This window comes from Lepidochelys kempii, chromosome 15, assembly GCF_965140285.1.
Source record: "Lepidochelys kempii isolate rLepKem1 chromosome 15, rLepKem1.hap1, whole genome shotgun sequence".
Lineage (NCBI taxonomy): Eukaryota > Metazoa > Chordata > Testudines > Cheloniidae > Lepidochelys > Lepidochelys kempii.
In genome coordinates, this window is record NC_136394.1 from 30,361,897 (window position 1) to 30,389,432 (window position 27,536).

Sequence of the window (27,536 nt, forward strand, 5' to 3'; positions counted from 1 at the left end):
GTCAGACTAACAGGGCTACCCCGCTGATACTTGAAACTAGCTCTGTATTTGAAGTGAACAGTGAATGTTTGTGCTTGTATGATACTTCTCAGATTGTCCACATTTAGCTTAGTATAAACTATTCTACAGAGCCAAACAGCTGGGAGGGACTGTGCTTGGTACACTTGTGTGTAATCAATAAAACAGCCTTGCCATCCCTGTTGAAAAGGAAACTGTGAATGCAGATATAATCTAATATAGAAGGCACATTGTTCACAATAGCATGCGGCAGGTTAAGTGGAAAAACCTAGCCAAGTGAAAGGCAATGTTATGGGTAAATATTGGTTTAGACTCATTAAACTTGGAATTTATTCATTAGCTCCTGGTCCCTGCACCCCAGCTGTTGTCTTAACTGCTGTTATGTTCAGCTTTACACTGGAGAAGCAGTGACAGCAAGGATTGTGGGGGCCAGGAGTGGCGTGCAGACAAATGACTGGGACAACTTGGTTTGGGGTTTTATGGTTGGAGGCGAAGCGTGACCCTGGGAATCTTGTAGCAGATGGAGACAAAAGCCTGAATCCCTGTGTGCAGTCTGGTTATTAGAGATTGGCTATTATGGCTGAAACGGGCCCAGGTTTGGCCCTCAGCACAGATTAGGTTTGGAGTTCATTTGAGATATGTGCTTGCAGTGGTCTCCAGTTATCTGACATGGAGCCCATTTTCCCCGCCTACAGTCCCAGTTTTGCATACCCAGGCCCCAATTCTGTAAACATTCACATGCTTACCATGAAGCAGATGAGCAAACTCATTGAAGTCTATAGTAATTCCATAGACCTGAGCAAATAAGTGTGAGGGATACAAAGGCGTAAAAATAAGTGTGGAATAAGGCCCTGAGTCGGGCACTGTTTTTTGCTCTCCCACCCTAACAATGATTAAGAAGGATTTTATTTCTGCAGTGTTAATGGAATTCACTTGGTCATTTCTCTGTAGGCCTCTTGAGAGCTCAGTTGCCAGTTACCCCTCCCTGTGCAAAGTGTAGCCTTATATATGGATGGGTGTATTGATTTCTGATGAATCTCTTAGACTGCATTGGTTAAAGATTCGGTCTCCTGACAGATATTGATCAACTTATAAAAGTGATCGATAGGGACCACGGAATGAACAGGACAGGGTGAAAAAATTAAATAGCTATTTTGATTAAACTCTGGATGTTGGCTGTGTGGCGATCATGGGCTCGCTCCATATGGACCAGTGATTTGGAAGAAGACATAGTCTGTTTTAGTGGGCAGTATTTGCTGTTGGCATTTTGGGCCAGAAATTAATATAGGTCTTAAGCTTGTGTGATTTTTGTTATGGATTAGCATAAAAATGCTGCAATGCAAAATTTGAGGTGGAAGCTTAAGTGTTTTCTCCAGTAAATATTGGCTGAATGTGGGGTATCTGTCCTACCCTGCCCCTGGAATGTCAGAACTGCACTTTTTCCAGCTTTATAAGAGGATGTGTTGGTGAAGTGCAATTTCTAGTATAGTATCATAAACAGCCTGCAGCCGTCACCCTGGGCTGTGATCTTGTCAGACTCCGTAAGCTAGGCAGCATTGTGCTGGGTCTGTACTTGGACAGGAAATGTTGTATTTCATCTATGCACAATGGGGAAATGATGGTGGTAATTTAGTGCAAAGACCTGTCCATAATGGTGTTGAGGGTGCAGTGACGCTGGATGTGGTGTCTCTTGGATAAAGCCCTGACCACTGTGGTCATTCTGGATCTTGTGGCATTCTGTGTATTAAACCAGCTGTCCTGGACAGATTCCTGTGTGAGTCATTGCATTCTGCCTCCCTAAACTCCCTTAGCAGCATCAATTGGTAAATCTATTTTTTGGTTCCTGTCCTAAACTGTGGTGCATTATTGCTGTGCACTGATTACCACTGGTTTTGTCCTAGAGATGGCTGCGGTGCAGTGAAGGATGAAGTCTATAGTCTGTAGAACTCTTTACATGTGTAAAGGGGTTGGGATGCTCTAGGATGGGGCGCTAGGTAGATACAAGATAACTGTCATGCATTCCTAGCCTTAGGCTGGTGTTCTAAGAAATGGTTCAGTAGGAACTCACAACGCAGCCAGTTACTGTGCAGGGGAAGAGGAATATACCTGCCTGGTTGTCGTTTGAGGTACTCGGCCAGTCCTCCTTGCTACGATTCAGATTCTGTGCCAACGCTGTTGACTTGGTGGGTAGCTGTCAAACAGGTTGTTCTCTAAAGGCTTTCTGCTTCAGACCAAAATATGCCCAGTGGGGCCATTCCACACACACACCCAAAACTGGAGGTGGATTTGCTGGGGCAATTACTTTGTTTAAAGGATCATGTGTTAGGTGCTGTACAATCGTAGCAGAGCTCCCATCCTGCCTGAATATTGAATAAGAATGATACTGAATGCCCAGTTAAATACTGCTTGTTTTATCACCAAAAATGTTGTCATATGGTGCTGCACCTGTGAGATAGAAAGCAAGCGTCTTGAACTGAACATCCCAATTCCAGTCTATTCTTCCCTGGGCCCGCTGGCTGTCTCTCTTGTTTTGGCTCTCTCTCAGTTTTGTTCTATCATGTTGCTCTCTCTGGTCCATTTGCAGTGATTTAATAATCCACTTGCATGGGATTTGGATCACAAACCCCCTCTTAGCCTTTTGCTGTCAGGGAAGCACTGAGAATTTCAGTCCTCTGCCTTGAATTTTTTCTCTTTTATGTGCAGTCACATAAATATTTCATTTTGCACAATTAGTTGAGTCTTGCGTTTGTTGGCTTGTTGCTCTCATTACCCTTCAGGGTTTCATCTGTCTCCCCTGAGAGCCCCAGTCTCTCTCACTCGTCTCCTTTTTGTTTCACTAAACATTTCTTGGGTTGATATTGTTTAGCTTGACAAGCTCAAGCGATACTCTGCCATTTTTCTTCACGGCTGTGTAATTTTCAACTAAACTGCCTCTCCAGGAGCTGTTTTTCTGTGCATTGTAAATGCAGCTGATTATTATTTGCATCGTGGTAGCTCCCAGGAGCCATAGTCATGGACCAGAACCCCCTTGTGCTAGATACTGTACAGACAGAACAAAAAGACAGTCCCTCCCTGCCCCAAAGAGCTCCCAGGCTGACTGTGTGTGTACTCTACACACTGTGTGTAGGGGCGTCAGGGCACAGAACGGCAAGGGAGTAGCCCTCGTCTATAACACTCTGGTCAGACTACACCTGAGATTAGAAGGAGGTGGACAAAGGTTTGCATACTCCAGATATGGAGGAGGGAAGAGGCCTGTATATAGCCCCCGGCTGAGGCAAGAGCGTATAACTAGGAGCAAAGGGATGAAATTAGGACAAAGAAATTTTTGTCTCTATATTAGGAAAAATGGAGTGGTGAGAGCCTTGAGACTGGTGACTCAAGCTAGGAGTCATATCACAGAGTCATATCATAGACTATCAGGGTTGGAAGGGACCTCAGGAGGTCATCGAGTCCAACCTCCTGCTCAAAGCAGGACCAATCCCCGACTAAATCATCCCAGCCAGGGCTTTGTCAAGCCTGACCTTAAAAACTTCTAAGGAAGGAGATTCCACCACCTCCCTAGGGAACGCATTCCAGTGCTTCACCGCCCTCCTCGTGAACAAGTTTTTCCTGACAGCCAACCTAGACCTCCCGCACTGCCACTTGAGACCACTGCTCCTCGTCCTGCCCTCCGCTGCCACTGAGAGAGGTCCCACAGGAAGAGGTTGAAACTCCACTGCTAGCGATGTTTAAAACTAAACTGGGCAAAGCAGTAGAGTGTCCACACCCTGGCACTGGTTCCTGGGATACTGGCTGGCACCTAATAGGTCTCTTCCACCTCTGATTTCTCTGATTAGGCAAGAGTCAAAGTCCAAACTGAGCTAATATCCAGACTATTGAAGAGAGTCCTCTTGGTTAACTTTCCTCATTTCCCATTCTCGTAAGTCATCTCACCCCATTCTGGTCTTGTGGGGCCATCTGTTTGATCGAGGCTTTGAACAAAACATTCTTGAAGCAATGGAAGTGAAGTACAGAATGAAGGTTACACCTGGTCCGTCCTTGCTGTGTTTACTGCCGGGCCACTTGGGGAGAGCAGACAAGACTTCCACATCCAAGATCTTATTAAACAAAGAGCTGGACCCTGACAGCCTTGCTCTCCTCATCATGACATGTTCCCAGTGCCGTGTTCCTAGGGGACAGCTGTCCGAGGCAGGTACTGCTCACTGTCAGGGAAGGGGGCAGAATTAGGTTCAAAGCGAGGACAGAAATTTGCAGTCTTTGTCCAGAGATGAGGGTGGGGGTGGGGGTTGGGAAAGTGACCGCAGCCGAATGGGAGAAGAGCCCTTGTTGCATTTGTGAACACCGTAGCTGCACTGCGGTTAAAGGGAGACTGGCTGGACGGTTGGTCGTATGCACATTGTTTACCTGGCCAGTGGCAGGGTCCCATACGTTGGCTGACCATTTGCATTCAGATTAGCTACTTCTCAACATGCTGTAAATGCAGCAGCTCTCAAAGCAGGGCAGAATCCACAGCATCTGAAGGCCAGCCGTGCGTTCCCCAGGTGACTCATTATCTCTGGATGGAGAGAGGGATGCCCTGTGCCTTGCCTGTCCCTCAGGCCGATGTGCGTGGCTCACTTCAAATTCGAATTCAGCGCAGTCCCATGTAGACCCAGGGGGCTCTCGCTGCTCATTCTTGTGAGTTGTTGACATCAGAAGTGCTGAGTCAGGAAACTGAAAGTGTGGACACGTGTAGCACTGTAAGTTAACGAAACGAATCTCCCAGCATTTCAAGCTTCTTCCTGTCCTGGGTGTTGTCTTGCAGCCTTGAGTCTCTGCTATACACCGTAAGGCCTGATTTCATATATCTGGGCCCTAATGGTTTGTCTCCTCATCCTCTCAGACCAACTGGGACTGCAGGTGTAACAGCAGCAACATTGTTAGCGTCTAGATGCCCCAGCCATCCTCCTCTTGGGCCCCATTGTGTCAGGCGCTGTACCTATGGCCCAGGCTCAGAAACCCTAACAATCTAGAGAGAGAAGATGGACAAAGGGTGGAAGAAAGGGACAGTGAACCTCCTCCTCTGGCTGATGAAGAACTGAGGCCCAGAGACCCCGTCATGCAGGAACTTTGCCTCAGAGCTGGGAACTGAATCCAAGTTTCCGGACCAGTGTCTTGACCACCAGACCCCCTTTCCTGTTGTGGTGGGAGAGCCACCGCTGGCTCTTGCCATGGACCAGGACGTAGGTGGTCAGAGCAGTGTGCTCAGGCTTAGAGGTCTGCTTGGAGCAGGAGTTGGGAGCCAGAGTCAGGAGTCAAGCCAAGGGTCAGCATTGGAGTCAGATGCTAGAGGTGGGGCATAGAAGCAGGGAAGTTGAACAAGGCAGGGACCAGGAGCAGGGCAGGGAGGCAGGGTCCTATGTAGCAGCCATCCAGGGATTCACCTAGTTGCATAGTCAACTTCCTATGCCTCCTTCTGGCTTATATATCAAATCTGAGCCAATCGGAGAGGCCGCACCTCTCCTCCAATCAGAAGCTTCATGGGTGGTACCTCTGGTTAGCTAGGGTCCACCAGCCCACGTTCGCTGCCGGGTGGTGGATGTGGTCTTAGGGCTGCCTGAGGACCCATGGAATTGGGTTTGCGCCCGTGATCCCTCACAGCTCCTGGAAAGGGAGAAGTGCTAGCTGGATTGCTAGCGAGTTGGATGCAGGTGTCTAGAACCTGTCTTCTCATTTATGTTACATTTTCTGCTGAGAGTAACTGACTCAGTGTCAGCCAATTTAAACCATCTGGGACACAGCTGAAATTATGCTTCACAGATCCTGCTTCCTCCTGGGTTCAAGAACAGCCTCTATTAGTCACCACGCACATAGGAGATGGAGCCGCACTGAGAGCTGACCCATTTTGCTTCGAGAGGCTGGGGTGGATTTGGCTTTGCAGGTTTTATTTAATATCTGTATTCAGAAAAGAACTCTCTCTGTCAAGCTGACAGTTATGCAGGGTCAACTGTGGGTAAATCTTCTGAAGGAGTTTAATTTTTCCCAATTGTAATCATTAAGTGTCTTGCATATGTCGTCTTTGCTCGGTCAAATCTTAAATACAAATTTAAAAAAAGCTTCTTAAGAGACCCTTCTAGAGATCAGCATCATTATACGTGGAGCATTTCATGCACACGATAAGCACCACACAGTGAATTCTGCTGCGTGTCATAACACTGAAGAGCGAACAGCAAGATGCTTTGGAAAAACTAGAAAGAGAAAATCGGTGGCTTGGAAGTTGGTAAAAAGAAATAATTTCAGACTTGAAAGGCCAGATACCCAGCTGAACCTTCACTGACTGCTGTGGCCACTGACACTAGCTGGGGGCATAAACCAGAGCTGCACTGAGTTGTATGAGAGATACGGGAACTCCCCTCTCACTTGGCAGGGACAGACCTTCCTAGAGGTACCCAGGTGAAGCTGTGGCATGTGCACCAGGGAGCCAGGGTGCTGGGAGATGCCCGGTGATAGCCATTCCTCTAGTTGGCTGCATCAGCTGGCAGGGTTTGGCCTCTCCCAAGTGAGGTCTCAGTGTGATATTATGTCAACACTGCAAGGAAATGATACGCCAGGAGGGCAAACCACCAACAGGGCAAGTGAACTCCAAGACTTTATAGCATGAGCCTGGCTATGGGTAGCTGTCAGTGCCCATTTGTCCAGGGTTGCTTTCTATTTCATTAATAACATACTGTGTTTCCTGGTTGTTTTCCAAGCAAGAGTCTCAAAGCGCATGACAAATATTAAGCCTTGTAGCACCCCTGTGAAGCAAGTCTGTGTTCGACTTCTCATCATTTAACGGGGGGTGGGGGGGGGAAACTGAGACAGAGAAAGGGGAGGGACTTGGGAATCAGGAACCTCAGTGGGAGTAGAACCACTCTGCATTCCGAGACCAGGGCTCTGACACTGGGCTCTTAACCGTTGTACAACCTGAGGCCCTGTTTGTCGGGGCAGGTTATTTAGCTCCAATGGCTGTTTACTCACCTCCAGTTTAAAAGGAAAAGATCTGTGAGTTTTGGTTGGTCACCTTGGGGTCTGCGAACATTCATCCCCTAGACATGAGCAGCAGGAGGCTGGAACCCTTGCTGAGCCTGCGCTGGTGTGAGCGTGCACCTGGCCATCACTGGTCATTAGCAGCAGCATCTGTTTGGAGGCTCCTTTCAATCTCTTCCCTATTAGATTCCTGATAAGAGTAACTGCATTTCATAGAAACCACCTCCTCCTCCACAGGGAATCCAACTCCTGGGGAGCGCAGGCGTGGGAGGGAGGGAGGGAGGGAAGTTGTCACAAAAATAAACCTGCTTGGAAATGGCCAACAGAGTCGCAGTCCAATTGGTAGAGGCCTGGGGTGGAGGCTGAATGCAGAGAGGCTGAAAATTAAGCAGCTCTCTGGTGTGAAGACTCCCACCTAGCAAGCCTGACAAGACTCCAATCTCCCTGCTCTGGGACGTGGTGCAAGGCATATAATTATTTTGAATTTCATAAAAAGGAATAAGAAAAGGAGTACTTGTGGCACCTTAGAGACTAACCAATTTATTAGAGCATAAGCTTTCGTGAGCTACAGCTCACTTCCTCAGATGCATCTGAGGAAGTGAGCTGTAGCTCACGAAAGCTTATGCTCTAATAAATTGGTTAGTCTCTAAGGTGCCACAAGTACTCCTTTTCTTTTTGCGAATACAGACTAACACGGCTGTTACTCTGAAACCTGTCATAAAAAGGAATGCGTCCTAATTTGGAGTCGGACTTCTCTCCCCTTCCCCATTTTCATCTCCTCTGGAAGCCTATATCAAATCCACTTCTTGTGCTTACAGGGAAGTGGGAGCTGAACAATCTGTCAAATCTATAGTGGAAAGGGCTGTGTGCACACGCATGTTTGCATACGTGTAATAGGAACTTGAAGGGTAAAAAGCATGACCGGAATGTTGTAATTCTCCCCAAGCCAAGCATTATAAACCCATGACATTTAGAGTGACGTTTATACTTAAGAGAAATAAAACCATGTTAATGTATGGAAATGCATAGCTAAAGTGCCCAAACAACCTTAATTTTGCTCAGTAGTGATCCATGAAGGGGAAAAATATTTTTTAGAGACACAATAGATTTTTTAAATTGGTTTTATCTAATCTAGGACCACAAAGATTAAATGCTGTAGTTATAATTTTGTGGTTATTGCATGGCATCACCCCCAAGGCAGAACCTGGACTAGGGTCTAGGACAGAGAGGTTTCTCCAGGGAAATCCTAGGAAAAGTGAAGCATAGAGAGAAAGTTACCTGAAGTTTACTCTTCCATCGTTGTTTGAATGGCCAATAAAGTCCAACCTCAGGAAGCTGAAAATAAATACACTGTGCACAGATTCCCTTTGGAAAGGGGTAGGAGCTAGACCTGCCAAAACACTCTATTTTGGACTGTGCTCTGATGTGTTGGCCTTATTTCTTGATTTTATACATTTATGATCACTTTCCACAATGGCTTATTACTCTACGTCAGGGCTCCCAGTGTGTGTTAGAGACAAGCGTGAAGAATCTTCTGGTTTAGCTCCAAGACACATTGATAGCTGCGGGGTTTTCTTGTAACATTGGTGCTTGGTGGAGGTGGACTCTTTATGAGACAGGGAGCTCTCGAGGGAGCGAGTGCTGCATGCAGTAGGTGGCTGTGGAAAAGCTTCAAGGACAGTGACCTTGGTTAAATATATGGGCTGTTTCTTTTCTAGTTCTGCCAACGTCAGCAGTTCTTAAAGCCTCTGGAGCCATTAAGACAAGCCAGTGCCTTGATCTGCCACAGTCACTCATCTGCCCCCCTGGCACTGTACCATGGGTAACATTTTAGGTCTGACTCTTACATCTGACCTCCCATTTTGTGCCTTCAAAATCTGCTCATAATTATGTGGGTTCCTTTTTTAATGTCCGGCCCCTAATGTCCAACCTACTTGACAGGTTCCCTTTAATGAAGTGAACTGAACAGAATGCTGGTAATATGTCACAGGCAATATAGACTCAGTCACTCAGGGTTCAGCACTGATTACATTGCTATGCAAATTACCATCCCAGTCTCATTTGACGAGAGCTGATTCACTGAAGACTGGCTTGATGGGCTTGTTCCAGGTTGTTCAGGCCAGCTGCATGACATGAAATTTGTCAAACACACAAAACAGGAGTGCATAAAAAATACCATAAATGTATTCAAGCTGGATTTGGTAACCCTGATTGATGCTTTTTAACTGAATGCTCTTCAATTCCTGGATGTAATTTTCTGCTCCCTTTTCCTGGTCTAAGGCCTCTCAGAAAATAAAAATGAAGCAAAATCATTTGCCTCATTTGTTACAGCATCGATCTTTCAAGTGGCTTGTGTGGAGCCTGGCAGGCCAATGGATTGTGGCTTCCCATGAGACCATGCAACCTGGGTGCGGCCACGGGGCCTGCTAGAGGCCATCAGAGAAGAAGGACAGCAGAGAGAGAGATCCTTACTGATCCTTTGTTATAAACTCAAGCACTTAAATAGCTTGGTGCTCTCTGAGTCTTGCGATTTTTGGCCCATGCAGATGTTGAGCAGATGTTCACTGATTCCGTCTGCTGGATGGAACATGTCAGACCTGCTGCAGAGTATAGCTGTCTGTTATTCTCTTGTCCTGCCCCAGTTATGTTGCTTGCATATACAGGCTTTTTCCTAACTATCTCCTTGTTCGACAGGTGAAGCAGATTATGGAGGAAGCTGTGACGAGGAAGTTTGTGCATGAGGACAGTAGCCACATCATCTCATTCTGTGGTAAGTCTCCGAGGTCAGGGTGCAGAAAAGAAACTGACTCTGAGAAGTTGACAGCCCAGCTCTGTCTCCACGTGGGGTTGTTGCTGCATCTCAGCATTGTGCTGGCCTGAGAACTTCCCATCTTAGCTCAGTTCTTCTATGGCACCTTGTGCTATGACCAGTGAGTGTCAGGCCCAGGAAATGAATCCTTTTGTCAACAAAATTACCCCCGGGACTGTGAAACGGATTGGAGGCATCAGAAGAGGGGAGGACACGGATGTCATGTTATAAACAGAAACAAAAAAGACAGGCGGACGAGGCCCTGGAGTACTTAGTGTCTTTTATTCATTTATAAGTGGATAGAACAGAGGCCCCATTATCTGATATTTGAATATTTTACTGTTATGAACTATTAATGTATGTAAGTGAGAGCCAGAGCTTGGGGCAAGCATCTGCTTACTGTTTATAAATGGTATGTGTGGGGGTGGGAATGTGGGAACAGGGAGCATGTATGGTGAAGGTTTTAAATCCTTTTAAATCGTGTCAGTGAGATCGTATGGGAGACCTGCCTCCAGCCTCCTCTGCTGGTTGTTTTCGGCATCTGGTCTTTGACAAGTTTCAGTACTCAGCCTATTAATACCTGGCTTTTTCCAGGTGTAGTGACAATTTTGACATTTGGAAAACATATACTGGAATCAGCCAGTTAAAAGAACAGCCAGGCAAAGCATGAAAAAGTGCCCTAAAGATTTTGCTTGGCTTGGGTGTGAGACGTGGGCCTGGAGGTGAGTTTGCAGCAGGAATTGTGGAACAAAGGGATTTTAGGAGCATCCTTACCAATAGGGATTTTTTTGCGTGTGCGCTGCACACACCAGTACAGCAGTGGAAGTAAGCTGCCTTGTTTTTGGTGCATGAACCTTCCCCTTGGATGACTGCAGGCCTGTCTGTATTCTAGCTGCATGGTGCAAAGCCGACCAGGCAAAACGCAGCTTGGGAGATAAAATAATCAGGCTGCAGACATCCACTAATGAGCAGGGTGCAGGTCAGACAGAACTAATAGCCCCTTGCAGTAGCCAGTGGCTGGGAAGCTCACTCAGCGGAGCAGGCCTCACTCCCTCTTTGCTAGCACTTCTGGGCTGGAGAGGTTCCTTGGCGATTGCCTCAAACCAAATTACTCTGCTGATAGGTCAGTACGCTTGCCGCAACGTCTCTTCTTTGGGAGACAAGGGGGATGGTGGTGGTGATTCTAGCAGCTTCGCTGCTGCTAATCAGAAATGAGCTTCAGGGGTGTAAGAGGCAAAACCGGGTGTTTTTCTGATGGCTCGTCCCATGATTTATCTCTGTTTAATATTTTTTTCTCTTATGACTGGATGGGGTGACCAGATAGCAAACGGGGAAAAACTGGGACAGGGCGTGAGGGGTAACGGGTCTGTACAAGACAAAGCCCTGAATATCGGGATTGTCCCTATAAAAATCAGGACATCGGATTTTCCTCCCATTTTCCTTCCTCTGTCTATCTGCTGGGAATGTGGAATCGCCTCTTTAGAGGCATTTCTTTATTTAAAAGCAGAATTATTATTATTCTGAAAACGGGCCCCCCCGCAGCATCGGCACCTGTTTGTATCAGCGTTGTAGCAGCATCCTGCAGCTGCCAGGAGGCCCCAGGGCCATGTGACAGTGACAGCATGAACAGCCCTCTGGAAATCCTGCAGGGCAGTTCTCGGGGCCAAACCCCACTGCACAAAGCTGGTGCTCGCTGACTGTCTGGCTCTGCCTGGTTTGGTAATGTGGATGTATCTCATCGCTGGGCACGGAGGGGTGGGGATTGCCCCATCTCTACACTGGCCCACTGGGCGCGCTGTGCAAGAGCAGGATGTTCTGTCCTAAAGAATGGTGCTCTCCTGTTTCGGATTCCTTGGTAAAGACCCAAAGGCAGCGCAGCTCTTTGTGGGAAGCAGGGTTTTCCCTTCTGACTATAACTGCACACAGCGGTGCCTTGGGGAGTCTGTGACTGCCTTCTCCCTGCTGCCCCGTCCCTGTTCCGCGCAGCATGCCTCTCTTGAAGAGCGAGCCACTAAAAAGGCATCTTAACCCACCCTGAAGAAACTGCATTCTCAGCCTACTCATGCTGCTCTTCTCCTGCATGGCTGATTCGCTCTCTGCTGCAGGACTCCCGGTGCGGTGTCTATGGCAACACAAGCTGGGGAGAGCAGGCTACCTGCTCCGCTGGGCCTAGTGCAAAGAAGCCAGCACCATGTAGCAGCAACCTCTAGCCATGGGGTCTGATCAGTAAACCAGTCGCTCAGCCCATGTCTCAGGCTCCTTTGGCCTGGGCTGCAAGCTCTGTATTTATCTCTCTCACAGCTTGCCGATGAACATATCATCAAAACATCGTAGGCCATTCACCTGTTCCACCCTTACCTTTCGACTGACGAAACCTTGAGAATTCAGTGGGATTGTGGGTGACCACAAATGCGCCACAGAAACAGGCCTCTAAACATTCTGGGGCTTGCAGTCAGTGGGAGCTTTTTTTCAGCAGTGGCCGGTTTGGACTGGGACAGAACTGAGTTTGTTGCTGATGATGAAAATTGCTGGCCTATTTCCGAGTCCTTGGGAGAGGCCTGCCAGCGCACTGAAAGGTCCATTCCCTCAAATGAGGGGAGGAGCCCATCAGCCACAAAATCAATTAATTACAGAGGACAAAGAACGAGAGCATAGGTTAGGTGAGAGTCATAGGGCAGAAACAGGGATCCAGAGGAGGCCACCCAACAGGGAACCAACCTATTTGGTTTGGTGCTTGCAGAATGGGGCAGTGCGCAGAGCCATGTGCCGCCTGCCCTCCCCCAGGGGCCACAGGGGAGCAGCATGGGGCTGGGGGTAGGCAGGGAGCCTGTCTTAGCAGCAGCCCCGCTGCGCTGCCAGAGATCGCGATTGACCGGTTGGTGACCACTGGTCTAGATAATGCTTCGTCCTGCCTTGGTACAGGGGACCGGACTAGACAACCTCTCAAGATCCCTTCCAGTTTGATGATTCTATTCTCAAGTGCTAAGAAAGCAGCAAATCAGCTTCATCCATGTTTCAAAACTGTTTTCTGTCCCTCTTCTTCTGACCTGACAGCCAGCCTGCCCTGCAGTCCCTGTCCCAGGCCCAACAGTCCCTGCAGGAGGAAGGTTTATCATCTGCAGAGAGGGGAGCCGTGAAAGGCACCGCCAGATTGGAATGACATTCAGTGTCCTAGGCTGCTGCTCAGGTGGGTTCTTGCAGATAGGAAGGTTGTTCTGGTATCTGGGGCCTAAGGAAACTACTTGGGTTATAAGGACAAAAATCATTGAAACATGGGAATTCTCTGGGAATTAGTCTCTTGAACTGAATTGGCCTGCTCCTTGGCTCGATTCTTGGATTCCCCACTGGAGAATGTCTGATACAGGGCCCAATGGTAGCTCTTCAACACACCGTAACTCAGAGAAACTGTGCATTCTTCTGAACACTGGCATGATTACAAACCAGTGAGAGCACTCGCTCCAGGGAAACTGGGCCAGAGGTTCAGAAGTGCTGAGCAGAACGCCCTTGGCTCCAGTCAGCGTTAGTGGACTCTGAGGTAGTTCGGCACCCATGGAAATCAAACGCATAGTGTCTGAGAAGACAAGGTTCTCTCTGAAGACCAGCTCCAGTGCAGCCTAATCTTGCCAGGAAAGCAAAGCGCCACAAGGGAGCTTCAAGGCTATCCGCTGTGTAGCCGCTTCTAATAGCCTTTCTCCCATGAAGGAGATGTGGAATTTGACACCACTGGGTCAGGGTTGAGGTCCTTAGCCAAAGCTGTTGGGACAAGGATGTGTGGCTGGAACAGCATCAGGGCAGGAGATGCAGGAGGTCATTACCAAGGTGCATTGGCGGAGCTGTGTGCAGGGAGCCCAGGAAAGGCGGTGCTGTGCGTCAGGGCTGCGGTCCACGGGCCCCGATTTTGCGGGATGCTAGGAGTAGAATAATAGAGGATGCGGGAGGCGAAGTTGAAATGCAGAGCTGTGTGGAGGCCCAGGGCTAGAAAAGTAGGGGACTGTGGCAGAGCGGTGGGGGCAGAGTGTATCTTACATAAGCTGCTTATTGTCATGTTCCTTTGGGCATCATCATGGTCCTGCTAAGCACATACAACGCTCAGGTTCCTGCATTGTGGCTGTCACCATTGAATGGAGATTTTTCCGACAGATTTTGCTATCTATAGAAACAAAAACAAAAAAGAGAGGCAACGGCCCAACCTCCGTCTCTAGCTTCTGAAAGCAACTGGGGTCTGTTCGTTCCCCTTCTCCCACTCTCCGGGATGCAAAGGCAGGTGGGTGCATGTTCCAGTCCTAAGTACCTGAACACGCTGTTAGCAGAGAGGGACTTGGAAAGAGCAGAACTTCCAGGTGTGACTCACTCGCTGCTTTCTGTACAGTGCAAAGCTTCACGGCCAGGGACTATTTATAGCATTCTGCGCCACAGAGCTGAGGCATCCAGGCAAGGAGAAGGGCTCATTGGCTACCTTAATGAGGCCACCAGGTTTGCCAATGGCTCTGGGTGTTCACAGCCTATCATCCATCTGTTGCTGACATTTCAGTTTCAGTTCTGTGCGGTTCCCTGAGTGCTGTGGTAGGAGGCGGCTTTATAAAGAAGGCCGTTTTCATAATCCGCAAAATGCCTTTCCTGGGGCACTGCCCTTTTTTCCTCCGCAGGGCTCTCAAACTTGGCCCTTGTGATCTGAGCCCTCCCATTCCTTCTCTTACTTAAATCCCCGTGAATGAAGCCTCTGGGGGACAGAAAAGGGCAGCTGATCCCAGCAGATCAGGTTTCCCAATTATGGAGCTGCGAGGTTTGGGGAAGATAAATCTACATTGACACCTGTCAAGTCCCACGCTCCCTTCAAAAGTTAAAATGAGTCCTCAATGCTACTAGGGTTTATTTAGTTCCTAATGGCTGTCCTGTGTGTAAATAGTTCTTGTGGTCAGATTCCACGTTTAGTCTGAATACATTAAAATTGCTCAGCTGTCCAGAGTAAATGTAAACATCCCAGGCCAGATTCCCACCTGGTGTAACTCCGTTGTAACATTTCACTAGGAATAAAAACTAGCCCGATGTTTGAGCATTTATGGGCAAAATGTGAATATTGTATGTGTGTTTTGTTGCGGATTATATTCTGGGGGTGGATGGAGATTGTAGTTTATAATATACCTTTGCATGTACTTATCTTATTGCGAAACTTCATTTAAAGTGTGTGTGTGTGTGAGAGAGAGAGAGAGATATGTAAGGAGAGTTATTTTAAGCTGTTTAGATTAATACATGCATCCGACGAAGTGGGTATTCACCCACGAAAGCTCATGCTCCAGTACGTCTGTTAGTCTATAAGGTGCCACAGGACTCTTTGCCGCTTGTTTCGATTAATACAGTAACAGCAACAGTAATACAGTCCCAAGCATTCAAAAATCATGAACCAGGCCCAAAACATCACAAGGCTTTTCAGAAATGTTTTGTTTTAGTTCTGGTTTTTGAACCTTTCGAGTGCACTCAGGTCACCTTTTCAAGCTTTCCTTCATACCCATAAGGGTAAAACCTTCCCCCCCCCCCCCAATGAAAGCAGAGATTCTCACACCGTTTTGTGATTCCAGGAGCTGGGGCTTCATGAAAAACAGCAAATACCACAGGATTTGCAATGAAATTATGAGCGTCGGCAGCACGGATATTAAAACAGCGGGAAGATGTTTCGTTTTTTAAAATCCCTGTCTTCAGTGAGGCCTGTTCCTTGTCAATGGGAAAAGGAGCCCGTTTCAGTGATGAGGACACAGCGATAGCTGTGGGGATCAAATGGCTCCTGTTTTGACCATGTTCTCAGCCAACTGGTGATGCCAGAGAGCGTTTCGTTTGAGGGGGATGTGGGGGCTGGTCATCACGGCCACTGGAACAGCCATGAGGGGAAGGGTCCTCAGCAACCCCAAAGCTTTGCATCCTTGTTGTGCAAGATGGGGGTGGGCTGCTCCAGAAGGGTTCAACACAGGCTAGAGGTGTAAGTGCTGTGCGCAGGAAACTATTTGCAGTGCGCCAATACAAAGCATGTTATCGGTCCCTATGATGGGGCAGGGCAAGGGACAGAAACACAATTACTCCTGCCTGGCCCTTGGCGGGTGTTAATTGTCTCCTGGCCAGAGAAGGCGGAGCTAGGCCTTATAAATAGACTGAGGGAACTCAGTTGGGGAGGCTGTTGGGAAGATCGGTCTCTCTGGCAGAGACAAGCCCTGGGCTGTAGTTTAACAGGCAGGATACAACCTGGGAAGCACACTACAGGGGCAGGATAGGCCCCTGGAGGGAAGCCCTGAGGTAGGGCCAACGAAGGAGCTGTGGTAAAGCCCGAGTGGGGCAGAAGCTGCATTCATTTGAAGATGTGTTTGGCCTGGGTTGTGCTCCCCCGGAAGGGGTTCAGACTTCTCTGTGACTTGGCCAGGGAGCCAAGCCACAGAACAGCCAAGGGAGAAATTGGGAGGAGAGAGAGGCTGTTGCAGGTCCGAGGGAGAACATAGGACAGGGCACCTGAGACAGTCCCTTGACTGCTGCGTCCAGGCATGAGAAGGCTCCCTAGAGAGGAGGAGTGGATGTGTGCTTACTGTCCCACAGGACCCAGGTACACTGCTGGCGTGTCCGTGAGCTCCATCTATTGACATGTTACCTATTAACAAACTGTTTACACGTACACAGACCTCTCCCCACCCCGACAGATCTCTTCTATATAAAAGCACCCCTGTACTATGAGGAGGTGGAAATCACGCCCGGCTGCCTTCCCAGTGGCACGCCTGCCAGGTTTGTCTGTAATTCTCCTTGGTGCAAGAGCGTCCACTGCTCTGTTCCGGCCAAGCGGCCGCACCATTTCCCCAAGTCTGATCGGTGCCTGTTCCCATGAGCCCTTGACATCAAGCATCCAGCTGGGCCTTGCTAAGGAGCTGACTGGCAGCGTGACTGATTGGCCGATGAGTGACTTGCCAGAGCTGGAAGCACTAGAGAGCGGATGTTGGTAATTTGCTCTCTGCAGCACTTTGCATGCCCAGCTGCTCGTGGGGAGCGGTGGAGCACGGCCGGGCTGGCATTTGAAATGGAAGCTACTCTGCTTCAGAGATCAAGGAGAGAATAAGTGAATGAAGTGCTGGCGAATGCTGGGAGCCCTCGATGGCGTGCGAGGAGCACCAGATGGTGGGGGACTGGGTGCTGCTGGTCTCGGAGTCAAATTTCTGTCCCCATTGGTGGAGTAACGAAGGGAGTGGGGCGAGATCCACTCTTTGTGAGGGGCAGTTTCATCCTGCAGAGACGCATGCGTCCACAAGGGCTAGCTTGCCCCCTTGGTTTCAGCTGGGTTGGGGGTTTGCCCTGAGTTTCCAAGGGGCTGTTATGATGATCGGAGATGGCCTCCCTGCAGTTCCAGTCATTGTCTTCGGAGCACGTTGTGTGAAGTGCCAGCTGGGCACAGGAAAATGAAACAGGACTATAACAACGAAGACAATGTGGCGGTGGACATGGCATTGCAGGGCCAACTCTGTGTAACTGTCCTGTATGTAGTGAGCCGCTCAGCAATCTGCAGATGAACTCCAGGGAAACTTGCAGGGTCTTACAGCCCTGTAGATCTTTTAGATCCTGAAGCCAATAACACAAGCCGGTCTTATTTTGAAGTTAATTACCCTGCAGTCAAACTGCAGCTTGTACTTAGGGTATGTCTACGCTGCCGTAAAACACCCGGAGCAGCTGGCTTGGGCTGCAGGGCTATAAAATTGCAGTGTAGACATTCCTGCTCGATCTGGAGCCTGGGCTCTGGGACTCGTGAGGAGGAGGGTCCCAGAGCCTGGGCTCCAGCCGAGCCCAAATGGCTACACTGCAGTTTTCTAGCCCCGCAGCCTGAGCCCCATGAGCCTGAGTCTGCTGATGCAGGCCAGCAGCGGGTGTTTTGGTGTGGTTGAACTCTCAGCCAGGGGGTCCCTCCCAGCAAGGTTTGTGTTGTCTGCAGCGTCTGCACTTGGGGCGTATTCATATGGTGCATTACTGAAATATCAGAAATCCAGCTAGCTGCTCTGAATGGATCTCTCGAGCGAACGGGCCTCGGCCGGTCACCCATCTGATGCTTTTATCTCTTCAGCCAGATCAGGGCTGATAGTACGTCACACACCCGCACAGCTGAGAACTCCCTGCTTACTCCGTGTGGTGAGCCCAGATGTAGTGCTAAGCAATGCTGCGATAACGTGACACCTCCTTTCATGGCCCTGGGAGCCACATGGGAGCTGACGATGACAGGTCTGCATGAAACACCGGGGAGTGTCTCTGTAGACTTGCACAGCCATTCAAAAAAACACTTTTACAAACACAGGAAGCACACAGTGCCTCTGCTTAGGTGGTGCAGAACATCCCTAGTGCGGCTGGCTCTGTCGAGGGTCCTTCTGGAGAGAAGGAACGGTGTTTGTTTGCCAGAAAGCTTGTCTTACCCACACCCAGATCGCTAGCTTATAGCATGGGTGCGTTGTGTAATTTTCCAGCAGTTTGATCAGCCTCCTGAGTAAGTTTTTTTTTTTTGTTTGACACCAGCCGTCTATCCTGATTCCCCCATCCCCAGAGGCTCAAACAGGCAAATTGCCAGTGTCATCAGTGTTAGGGTGCATTGTTCTCTGAGGAGTTGCTGTGGCCTAATTTGCCCCTTTGCCAGGGGTCAGCGTGAGGGCTGTGCACCACTTCATGGGGGTGACCTCTGTCACTTGGGATGCTGCAGGAACCGGCAGATACCAGATTCTCCTTGGCTCTCTCTGGGGGCTTTACTGGGTGTGTAACATCCCCTTCCAGAAAACCTGGACACTCGCGTGTTACATGGCGCTGGCCTGGAGAGGGTCGGGCTGTGCACCAGCTGCTGCAATACAAGTCACTAGTTGCCTTGGTAAAGTGAGTCACTAAAGCTGGGGAGAAGGTCACTTCATTCCAATTGAATTAATAACCCAAGCTGGCCTTACTGGGGTCTATGTATTTAGAGTCTCTCTTACCTGCAAACTGTAGGAACAAACTTAGCTCCAAGAATTGTGATTTGTATTTAGAAAACTGCCCAATTTGTTGTATTACTGGGCAAATCCTTCAGTTTCCCTTGCTCGTATTGTAACACACCTATAGGCGCCGAGGACTTCACAAATTGTCCGCGAGAGCTGGCCACTGAGAAGGTCACAGCGGGAGCAGGGATGGAACTCTGGCTCTCCTGCTCCAGAAACACCACTGGGGCCAGAGGCGAGTCCCCGGTTAGCTGTAGGCCCCGCGGTGCCCATGACACGCAGCTAAGCAGTTCTGATTCTGTCCAGTGGAGGGCAGCAGGGACAGACACTAGCCAGCTCATTCCAGTGCACTGCTGTCCACTTTTAATACATGGTGTAAATCCAAACTGGTGTAAATCCTTGTGTTGTTTCATGTGAGAAACTCTCACATAAAAGATGAGAGCCACAAATGTTTTACTGTATAAACATCTGCGTCTATGTACAGGCCAGCACGTTTATAGGTAATGGTGACCTGGGTAACTGGAGAGCTGGAAGCAAAACCCCTGTTGAACATACAGAAACGTGCTGTCTGCTGGCGGGGAACCCAGTCTGTTGCTAGCAATGCGGCCAGGGCCAGGGCCACTGAAAGGGCTTGCGTATTGTCCAGTGGGTTGGCTGCACTTTTCATCTGTTGACTCTGTCGCAGTGCTTGAAGTAACTGCACCGGTGACCACTTCGTGACCTCCTAGGGGCACCCCACTCTAGCCGCCACCTTTCTCAGGGGGGGCACCTGTTCCTTTCCCGCCAGACCAGGGATTTAAAATGCAATTTCCTCCTGCCACTCCCTGATCACCTTAGCAAGCCCGAGCTTAGTTCAGGACCTGGCATCCTGTTCTCTCTCCGGGGTGCTGCCAGGGCGTGCCGGTGACCCGCCAGCCTTCAGAAAGCGAGGGGTTTGTTTAGAACAAAAGCCTACCTTGGAAACCATACACAGCTTGTATGAATGCCTGTCTTACCAGGGGTGATCCGTCTTCCTCCTGAACACACTGGCAGGTTCCAGAGTCCTTCACACCTCTGGCCAGTGTCACGTCAGTTCCTGGATCCCGTGAGAGAGAGCTCCCCGCCGTGAGGCTGCCGCTTCCTACTCTTCCCTGTTGTGTGTCTGCTCCCCACTGGAACCCCGTCAAAAGCAGCCAGTGCCCCCCAAGGGCTGGTACTTCTGCAGCCTTGTCACTGTCCAGGGGGCTGTATTATTCCCCCTCCCCCCACCCCCCATGATTCAGTTTCTAGTAGTCGGTTGATGCTTCAGTTGACTTCCCCTCAGCTGCTGCATTGCTAGTCTTGTTTCAAGAAAAAGTGACCTCCCTCCCTCCCTCCCAAGGGGTAACCATACAAGGTGAGAGGGGAAGCCAAGTCACCCCTATTTTTCATAAAAGTTTGTCAGAAATTTCCCAGTTCTCCACACCTGTTGGCCTATAATTAAGGCTATGTTTTAGTCATGGTTATTTTTAGTAAAAGTCATGCACAGGACTTGGGCAGTAAACAAAAATTCACGGTCCATGACTCTTACTGTACCCTAAAACTTGGGTCGGGGGGCAGCGGGTGCTCACGGCGGGGGGGCCCTGCTGGTGGGGGAGGGAGGGCCAGGCAACAGCGCGCCATCCGGGACCCCTTCTGGTGCTGGGCCGGGGGGAGTGTTGGCGGTGCTGGCAGGCTCCGACCAGCATATCCCCGCAGCTCCTAGCGGGAGGGGCAGCCGGGGGGCTCCATGCGTTGCTCCCATCACAAGCTCTGGCTCCGCAATGCCCATTGGCTGGGAACTGCAGCCAATGGGAGCTGCGGGGAGGTGCATGGAGCTCCCTGGCCCGTTGGCCTAGGAGCTGCAGGGACATGCCAGCGGGAGCCATGGAGCCCTCCCCTCCCCGAGGTATGCGCCATCCCGTACCCCAACCCCCTCCCCAGCTCATAGCGCCGCACCAGCCACTTCAGAAGTCACGGAGGTCACAGAAAGTCACAGAATCCATGACCTCCATGACAGACATGCAGCCTTACCTATAATCAAAGCATTCACTCAGAGCACTCTGGAATGTATTCAGGTAGGGAGGTGTAGCCAGACACATCACTGGGGCAATACAGAGGGCAGGCACTTATTTTCTGTGTGTCTTAACAAATCGACACGATTGAGTCTCATGAATCTTAATGTACCTGATTTCAAATTATAGGCATTTCTGCCTGTCCTGGCTTTGCCACGGCTTCCATTCCACAAGCCCAACTCTTCTCACTTGAGAACTCCACTGAAATCAGCGAGGTTGCCATGAGTACCATAGAGAGCAGAATGTGGCCCCAGGCATGCCAGCAATAACTTGTTTTCTCAGTGAGCAAAGATGGCTCTAGCATTCAAGAGCAAAGGGCTGCAGGAATAAAGGGTAAAGACATTTTCATGAAGGAACGTTTCTGAGATGCTCCCAGGAGTCAAAATCCCAGCGGCTAGTTTTCCATTTCAGTGTGGTTCCCTCTCCCTGTTGCTTTCTTGCCTATGGATGGTGTCTGTGTTATCTTAAGTCTTACACTCATAGAAACGCAGGGCTGCAGGGACCTCGAGAAGTCCGTCTAATCTGTCTCCTGGCACTGAGGCAGGAAGTCTGCACTTTCTCACTTCATCACACGTCCCATATGTTCTCTTTAAATGGGTGTGTTTGCAGGCATAGCTGCCAGATTGTCCCTGCCACTGGGCCAGAGTTGCATGTCTTTGGATCTTTCCTTTGTTTAGGCAGGGGACACAATGTGAGAGTCGGATTCATTTTCAGGGCAGGTTTCCGCTTGTAGGGCGAGACCATGGATGTTGCAGGAAACATCCGAGGCAATGAGTTACGGGCCAGTTAGTTTCCTGGGGAGGCTGTTGGTGCGGCTTTCGATGAGCTGGGTAACCCTCTGGCTTTTGTGGGGCTTTCGATGGGCTGGGTAACCCTCTGGCTTTGTTGCAGCGGCCGTGGAAGCCTGCGTCCTGCACAGCCTGAAGCGGAGAGCAGCTGGGTTCTTGCGCAGTAACAAGATTGCAGCCCTGTTCATGAAGGTGGGCAAGAGCTTCCCTCTGGCAGAAGATCTTTCTAGAAAGGTCCAAGATCTGGAGCAGCTCATCGAGAACACGTAAGGCTTTTGCCTTTGCCGCAGTGCCTTGTGGGCTGCCTGGTTGCACCCGTGCTGGGTGGAGACTTGGGCCACAATGTTCAAACCTGGGGGCCCAAAGTTAGGCACCAAAATTTCTGGTTTGGCATCTTTACAAGAGCCCGGTTTTCAGAGGTGCTGAGGTCAGTGGGGGTTGGAGCCGCGTGACACCTCTGACAGTCAGGTCACTGAGTCAGATGCCTAACGGTAGGCACCCGCGTTTGAGAATCCTGGCTCTAGTGGAGGAGCTGGGGACCAGGTTGGAGGTACAGTGCCTGGGCTGTAAAGAGGCCGTCTGCTTTCTAGAGTCTCGGTGGTGACCAAATCCAGAAACGTTCCCCAGAAGCTGATCATGAAGGATTTACAAATGTGTTCAAAGCACTTAGGCCCAAATCCCAGAGCCTCTCAAGGAGACGTACGCCCTGAAGTGTCTGAGTCGCCTTTGAAAATGGAACTTGGAGACCTGTGTCATGTGGGTGCTTGACTTCCGTGGGATTTAATGGCTTGCTTACATGTAGACTTGGCAGAGTTTGATTTTTATTTATTTTATTATTTCAGTGGACAATATCTGTTTATTTTAAAGCATTTTTCTATTCTTGTTGATTTACATTTTCATGGTTGTGGGAATTTATGGGAGGGATAGACAATAATCATTTAATGACCATACACATTAAGATTCATAAAGTTAAAGCTTTATAACCATTGAAACACTAATTGTCAACATCACATGTCAAAATATGCAAAGTAAATAGCCACAGTCAGAAGACAGAATTCTGGGCTAGATGGACCATTGGTCTGACCTGGTATGGCTGTACTTATGTTCTTAAATCAAACTCTAATAAGTTCTCAAACAGCATTTTTCTTTCTTTGCATCTCTGTACATTTTGATGATGATTGATGGAAATAGTTTTTCATTGGTTTGTGTTGTTATGAATTACACCTGGTAGGACACGCACACAACTGCTACGAATTACACCTGGTAGGACACGCACACAAATGCTGCGAATTACACCTGGTAGGACACGCACAGTTCGAATCTAGGCTGAGGCACATAAACAAAGTCCACAACTGCAGAGTTCCCAAAAAACACTAAGTTTATTACGCTTGAGCATGGTGCCCCCCTGCTAGTCAGGAGGGAACCCCGAATACAGATTATACAAAGGTTATATACTTTTTAGCAAAGCATGTTGCCCTCGTGCATCGGAAACCTTAGCCAATAAACAAACCCTTTTCTTATTTACCACCTATCCCTGCTTGGTGCATTCCTCATGCTAAACCAGTATGTTAATTACACAGCATGGTCCTAAAGCCGTGCATCAGTAACTTTTATTATCAGGATGGGAGGCCTCACATCAAAGGCCAGGAGATAGGGAGTTAGGGACTGACGAAAAAAAAACAGATACTGGGAGTCAAGGCAGGCTGGAGACAAGGAGGAGGATTTTCACAGGAATGCAGTATCTAAGGAACACGCCTCCTGGTGCATGATGTGCTTGCTTTTAGACAATGGTGGGCCCCAAACCAAAATGGAGTCACATGTGCTAACTTTTCCTTAACAGTGTGTACAGTGAAATTGACATTTACCCATATGTACCGATAAAAATCGAAACCTTCCAAGCCTATTCAGTGCTTTTTGAATCAGGGCCTAAGTCAGCAGCTGTTCTTGGGGTGCATTTGGATGGTCTCTCAGTACTGTTTCTTTATAACTGGTCATTTAATTTAACAAGGTCACTTCTAAAAACTCTGACACAGGCCTCCCTGGAAAGGAGGAGCGAGAAGAGCACAAGGACCAGCTGAAGGGATCTGTCACCAAATGATGGTCCCTAGCACAGGTGGGCTTTCCCCACCAGGCAGCCAACACCGTATCTGCACATCGGGTCAGGGCGGGGCTCGTGGACCAGCCCTGCACTGGTTGTAGAGCAGGGAGCTCATTGCCCCATTGCTCAGCTTGCTGCTCTGGTTTGGAAAGGAAGCCTGCAATGCTGTATTCTGCCTTGTGTCTCTGAAGACGAAACCAGGTACAAGGCGTCCAGGAGAACGCGCGCAAAGTGCAGAAGCTGCCGAACCTGTCTCCCCAGGCCATCAAGCACCTCTGGATCCGCACAGCCCTCTTTGAAAAGGTCCTGGATAAAATCGTGCATTACCTGGTAGAAAACAGCAGGTGAGTGCTGGCGTGGGCCAGCTATTTCCTTTTAGCTGCTCCCCAGCAGTGCCCGCCGTAAAGCCAACGTCCCCTAGGCTGGGCTGGCAGTATTGCTGGCTTAGTTTTCCTGCTCCTCGCTGATCAGAAGCACCACAGAAGCAGATGCAATTTTGTTTCTCTCTCTCAGCTCAGCCATGGCCCAGGATCTGAAATTCAGACCCTGTTCTTAATGGCGGTAGTCAAGGGTTGTGACTCAGTGACCCTTCCCCCACAAGCTTGCTGAAATAGAGGGGGCCCAGAGGATTCCCTTAGTCTTGAAGTCCTTCTGCTGTCAGCGAGAGAATGTCAGGTGCCAGGCTCTGCCCGGGCATTACCCACGCTGGAGACCCTTGGCGGTGTTCCTGAGCATTGGGGCTCCTGATGTTTTAGTTTGGGCCAGGCAGGGGGGTGGGTACGGATGGTGTCAGATGGAGATGGAGGCTGGAGGAAGCCTGCCTAACTCTGGAGGGGGAAGACTGCCTGCAACGACCTGCTGCCCTTTCTCATCAGCGAAAGCGGACGCAGAAAGATGCAGGGAGCACACAGAGGAGCAGAAAATACAGGGCAATTTATGGCTAAAACAGCCCGGTCTGTCATTAGCACGTATGCCAGCCACATCTTGTTTTTTCTTTGCTTCTAGTAAATACTATGAGAAAGAAGCTCTCCTGATGGATCCTGTAGATGGACCAATTCTTGCTTCCTTATTGGGTAACTTTATCTTTTAACCTCCACTCAGAGCTGACGTTGCAGGCAGACACCCCCCCCCTCCACCCCCCTTGCATCCTTGCAATACCATTTTTCCATGAGAATGCAACAGACTTCCCGCCGCTGAGGTGGGCAGATGGAAGTGTGTGAGTACATTGAAAAGGAACTCTTGCCAAACTCGAAATGATTGCCGGGTGGCCGCCGATGGAGTGGGCTGAATAGCTGCTGCCATTGGTTCTCTTCGCTCTTGAAACGCTGACCATTAATGTATCTTCCATGTGCCCAAGTGCCATTTTCAAATGGAGACTTGGAAGGGATGCTGTAAACTAAGCACGGCGTCACGTGCTCAGAACTGCTGATTTATTCTTGGGGTTCCACACGTTATATGAGATAGTATCATGTACAGCTGGTGGGTCACCTTATAACTCAGCCTGAGCAACGGCCAGCGCACCGCTGCATGGCCCCTGGAGCAGGCTAGGAATTGGGCGCTCTCTCTTGGAGTCACGTTAGGGTTCCTGGGTTGCACCTTCTCTGTTCCCAAAATGTCAGAGTTGACGCGTTTGCTGTGAGGACCCAAGAGGGAAAATGTTGCCCTATAATTCTGCCCTTTGCTTGGTCTTTAAATCTCACCCCTGTGCAGTGGGGCCTTGTGCGCTGGAGTACACCAAGATGAAGACGGCAGATCACTTCTGGACTGACCCCTCTGCTGACGAACTCGTTCAGAGGCATCGCATTCACAGCTCACACTGTCGCCAAGACTCTCCCACTAAGCGCCCTGCCCTCTGTGTGAGTGTTGGAGGACAGCTGGGGTGGATTGCGTCTCACTTGGCTCCCGTTGTGGTGAGCGGGGAGAGACTTGGGTGGTATTGAAGCTTCTTTAGTCTGCTTGCAAAGTGCACTGAGATCCGCAAATGAAAGAGGCTGGAGAAGTGTAAATTAATCATTGCAACAACAGGATCCTTCCAACAGGATCCAAAACTCAACCTGGGGAGGCTACTGGCTGCTTGGAGCAAGACGGAGCACTGCATTGCGGGATCTCTGTGGGTGGCAATTCCAAATTAAAAATGAAGGCAGCTGCAGTCTGCTGCATTTAATGCAAATGAATTGCAGCCCTGGGCCTTCCATGGGTTCAGGGCTGACCTTGGCTTGTGTCAAACTGGTGACCTAGAGGGCAAAAAGGAAAAAGAAAAGAGTGATCCTTCTTGCTGTGGTGGGCCTGAAGCCCGTCTGCATGCTGGGCTCTCCTGGGACAGGCAGAGGTGAAATCAGCTCACAGAGCTGTCCTGTGTGGTCCCTTCTAGATTCAGAAAAGGCATTCGAGTGGCAGCATGGACGACCGGCCGTCACTGTCTGCCAGAGACTACGTGGAGTCTTTGCATCAGAATTCCAGAGCCACACTACTCTACGGCAAAAACAACGTCATGGTGCAGCCGGTAAGTAACCTGTGTGTGAGGAAAGGTTGAAGCACGTGAAACTTGGGACAGGAACCGGCTGCTTTAAAGCCAAGTTGCTCTCCTGGCTAGCAGGTGTCACCCCATCTTTGCTAGATGGAATGTCAGACCTGCTGAAGTGTGTGTGTGTGGGGTGTGTGTGTGTGTGTGTTGCCCCATGGAGGCAGGAGTCCCACAAGGGGCATAACCCCTGTACTTCTACAGCTAGTGGATAAAGGAATCCGAGACCTTTCTGTGACTGCAAATCTGTACTTAAAAACACTGCTCTGTTCTTTTTATCCAGCCCTGCCCCGGGCTGGGAGAAAGGGTGACTGTCAAGTGCATAATTCGGGAAGTGAAATAGCTGAATTCCATTTCTCGAAGTGAAGGAGATGGGGATCCTCCTGCTAGAAGAGGGGGGACGACTTCTTCCCTTTGACTAGAAACTGGTCCCCTTTTTCTTCGCCCAGAGGAGCATAGGCCAGACGAGCCATCTCCATTCCTTTCCCGGCACTGCGGCTGGTGCGCGTCCTTGCACAGCAGACTGGCTACGCATGCGGGACACGGGTGGGTGCTGCAGCTGGAGCCCGGAGTTCACACCACACGGCTGGCAGCCTACAGTGAAGCTGGGGGGTTGGGCTGGAAGAGGCACGGCGAGCCCAGGGTGAGAGGATCTGTTGAGCTCTTTCGTGGTACAAGCCCTACAGCTTTGCAGAGCTGGGCTGCATGTGTCTCTGCTGTCCTTCCTCACCCTGCGTGGCTGGGGTGGAGCTCCGCTTTCGCAGTGGGCCCCACAGCTCAGGGGGCTGGATACAGGCAGAGAGGGCTGTGTTGAGAATAGCTCCCAAGGGAAGGAGAAGATAAATCCTGAGTTGATCTGCATGACTGGAGATCAGGCTCTTGCCAGGCTAGTTTGAGGAATGCTCACTGCTAACTTCTGATGGCCTGTCACTGAGCATTAATGGGGAGAGCCTGGGGGGAAGAGAAGTCACCATGTGAGAGGTCACAGTCTGCCTGTCTGCCACAGTTCCGATTCTTTCACCTTAGGTTCTGAAGCGCTGGCCCTGTGGCGTTTCTGCCCTGCCCTTCCATGCCATCCTAACCCCTTGGAGGATCAAAGCCATGGTCCGGGGTGGCTGTGTGAGCAGGGACTTCAGGGAGCATGCTTGGGTCTGGACGGCCAAGCCCTACGTGTTGTGGAGGGAACTAGGGCAGGATGTGGGGCTCCCTTCTTTAGCACAAATGTCCCCTCCAGCTCGGGGGTCTGCCTTTCT

The 27,536-nt window shown here is 49.8% G+C and overlaps 1 protein-coding gene across 3 annotated transcripts in view; it reads left to right on the top strand.

Moving 5' to 3' along the window:
- Nucleotides 1–27,536, top strand: part of SGSM1 (small G protein signaling modulator 1) — an 80,548-nt gene that overhangs the window by 17,682 nt on the left and 35,330 nt on the right. For all 3 annotated transcript variants that reach the window (XM_073312613.2, XM_073312614.2, XM_073312615.2), the window contains exons 3-8: nt 9,721–9,796; nt 21,768–21,930; nt 23,954–24,106; nt 24,768–24,835; nt 25,473–25,618; nt 26,134–26,265. In XM_073312613.2, the coding sequence (XP_073168714.2) occupies nt 9,721–9,796; nt 21,768–21,930; nt 23,954–24,106; nt 24,768–24,835; nt 25,473–25,618; nt 26,134–26,265 (738 nt within the window). The remainder of the gene's footprint in view (nt 1–9,720; nt 9,797–21,767; nt 21,931–23,953; nt 24,107–24,767; nt 24,836–25,472; nt 25,619–26,133; nt 26,266–27,536) is intronic.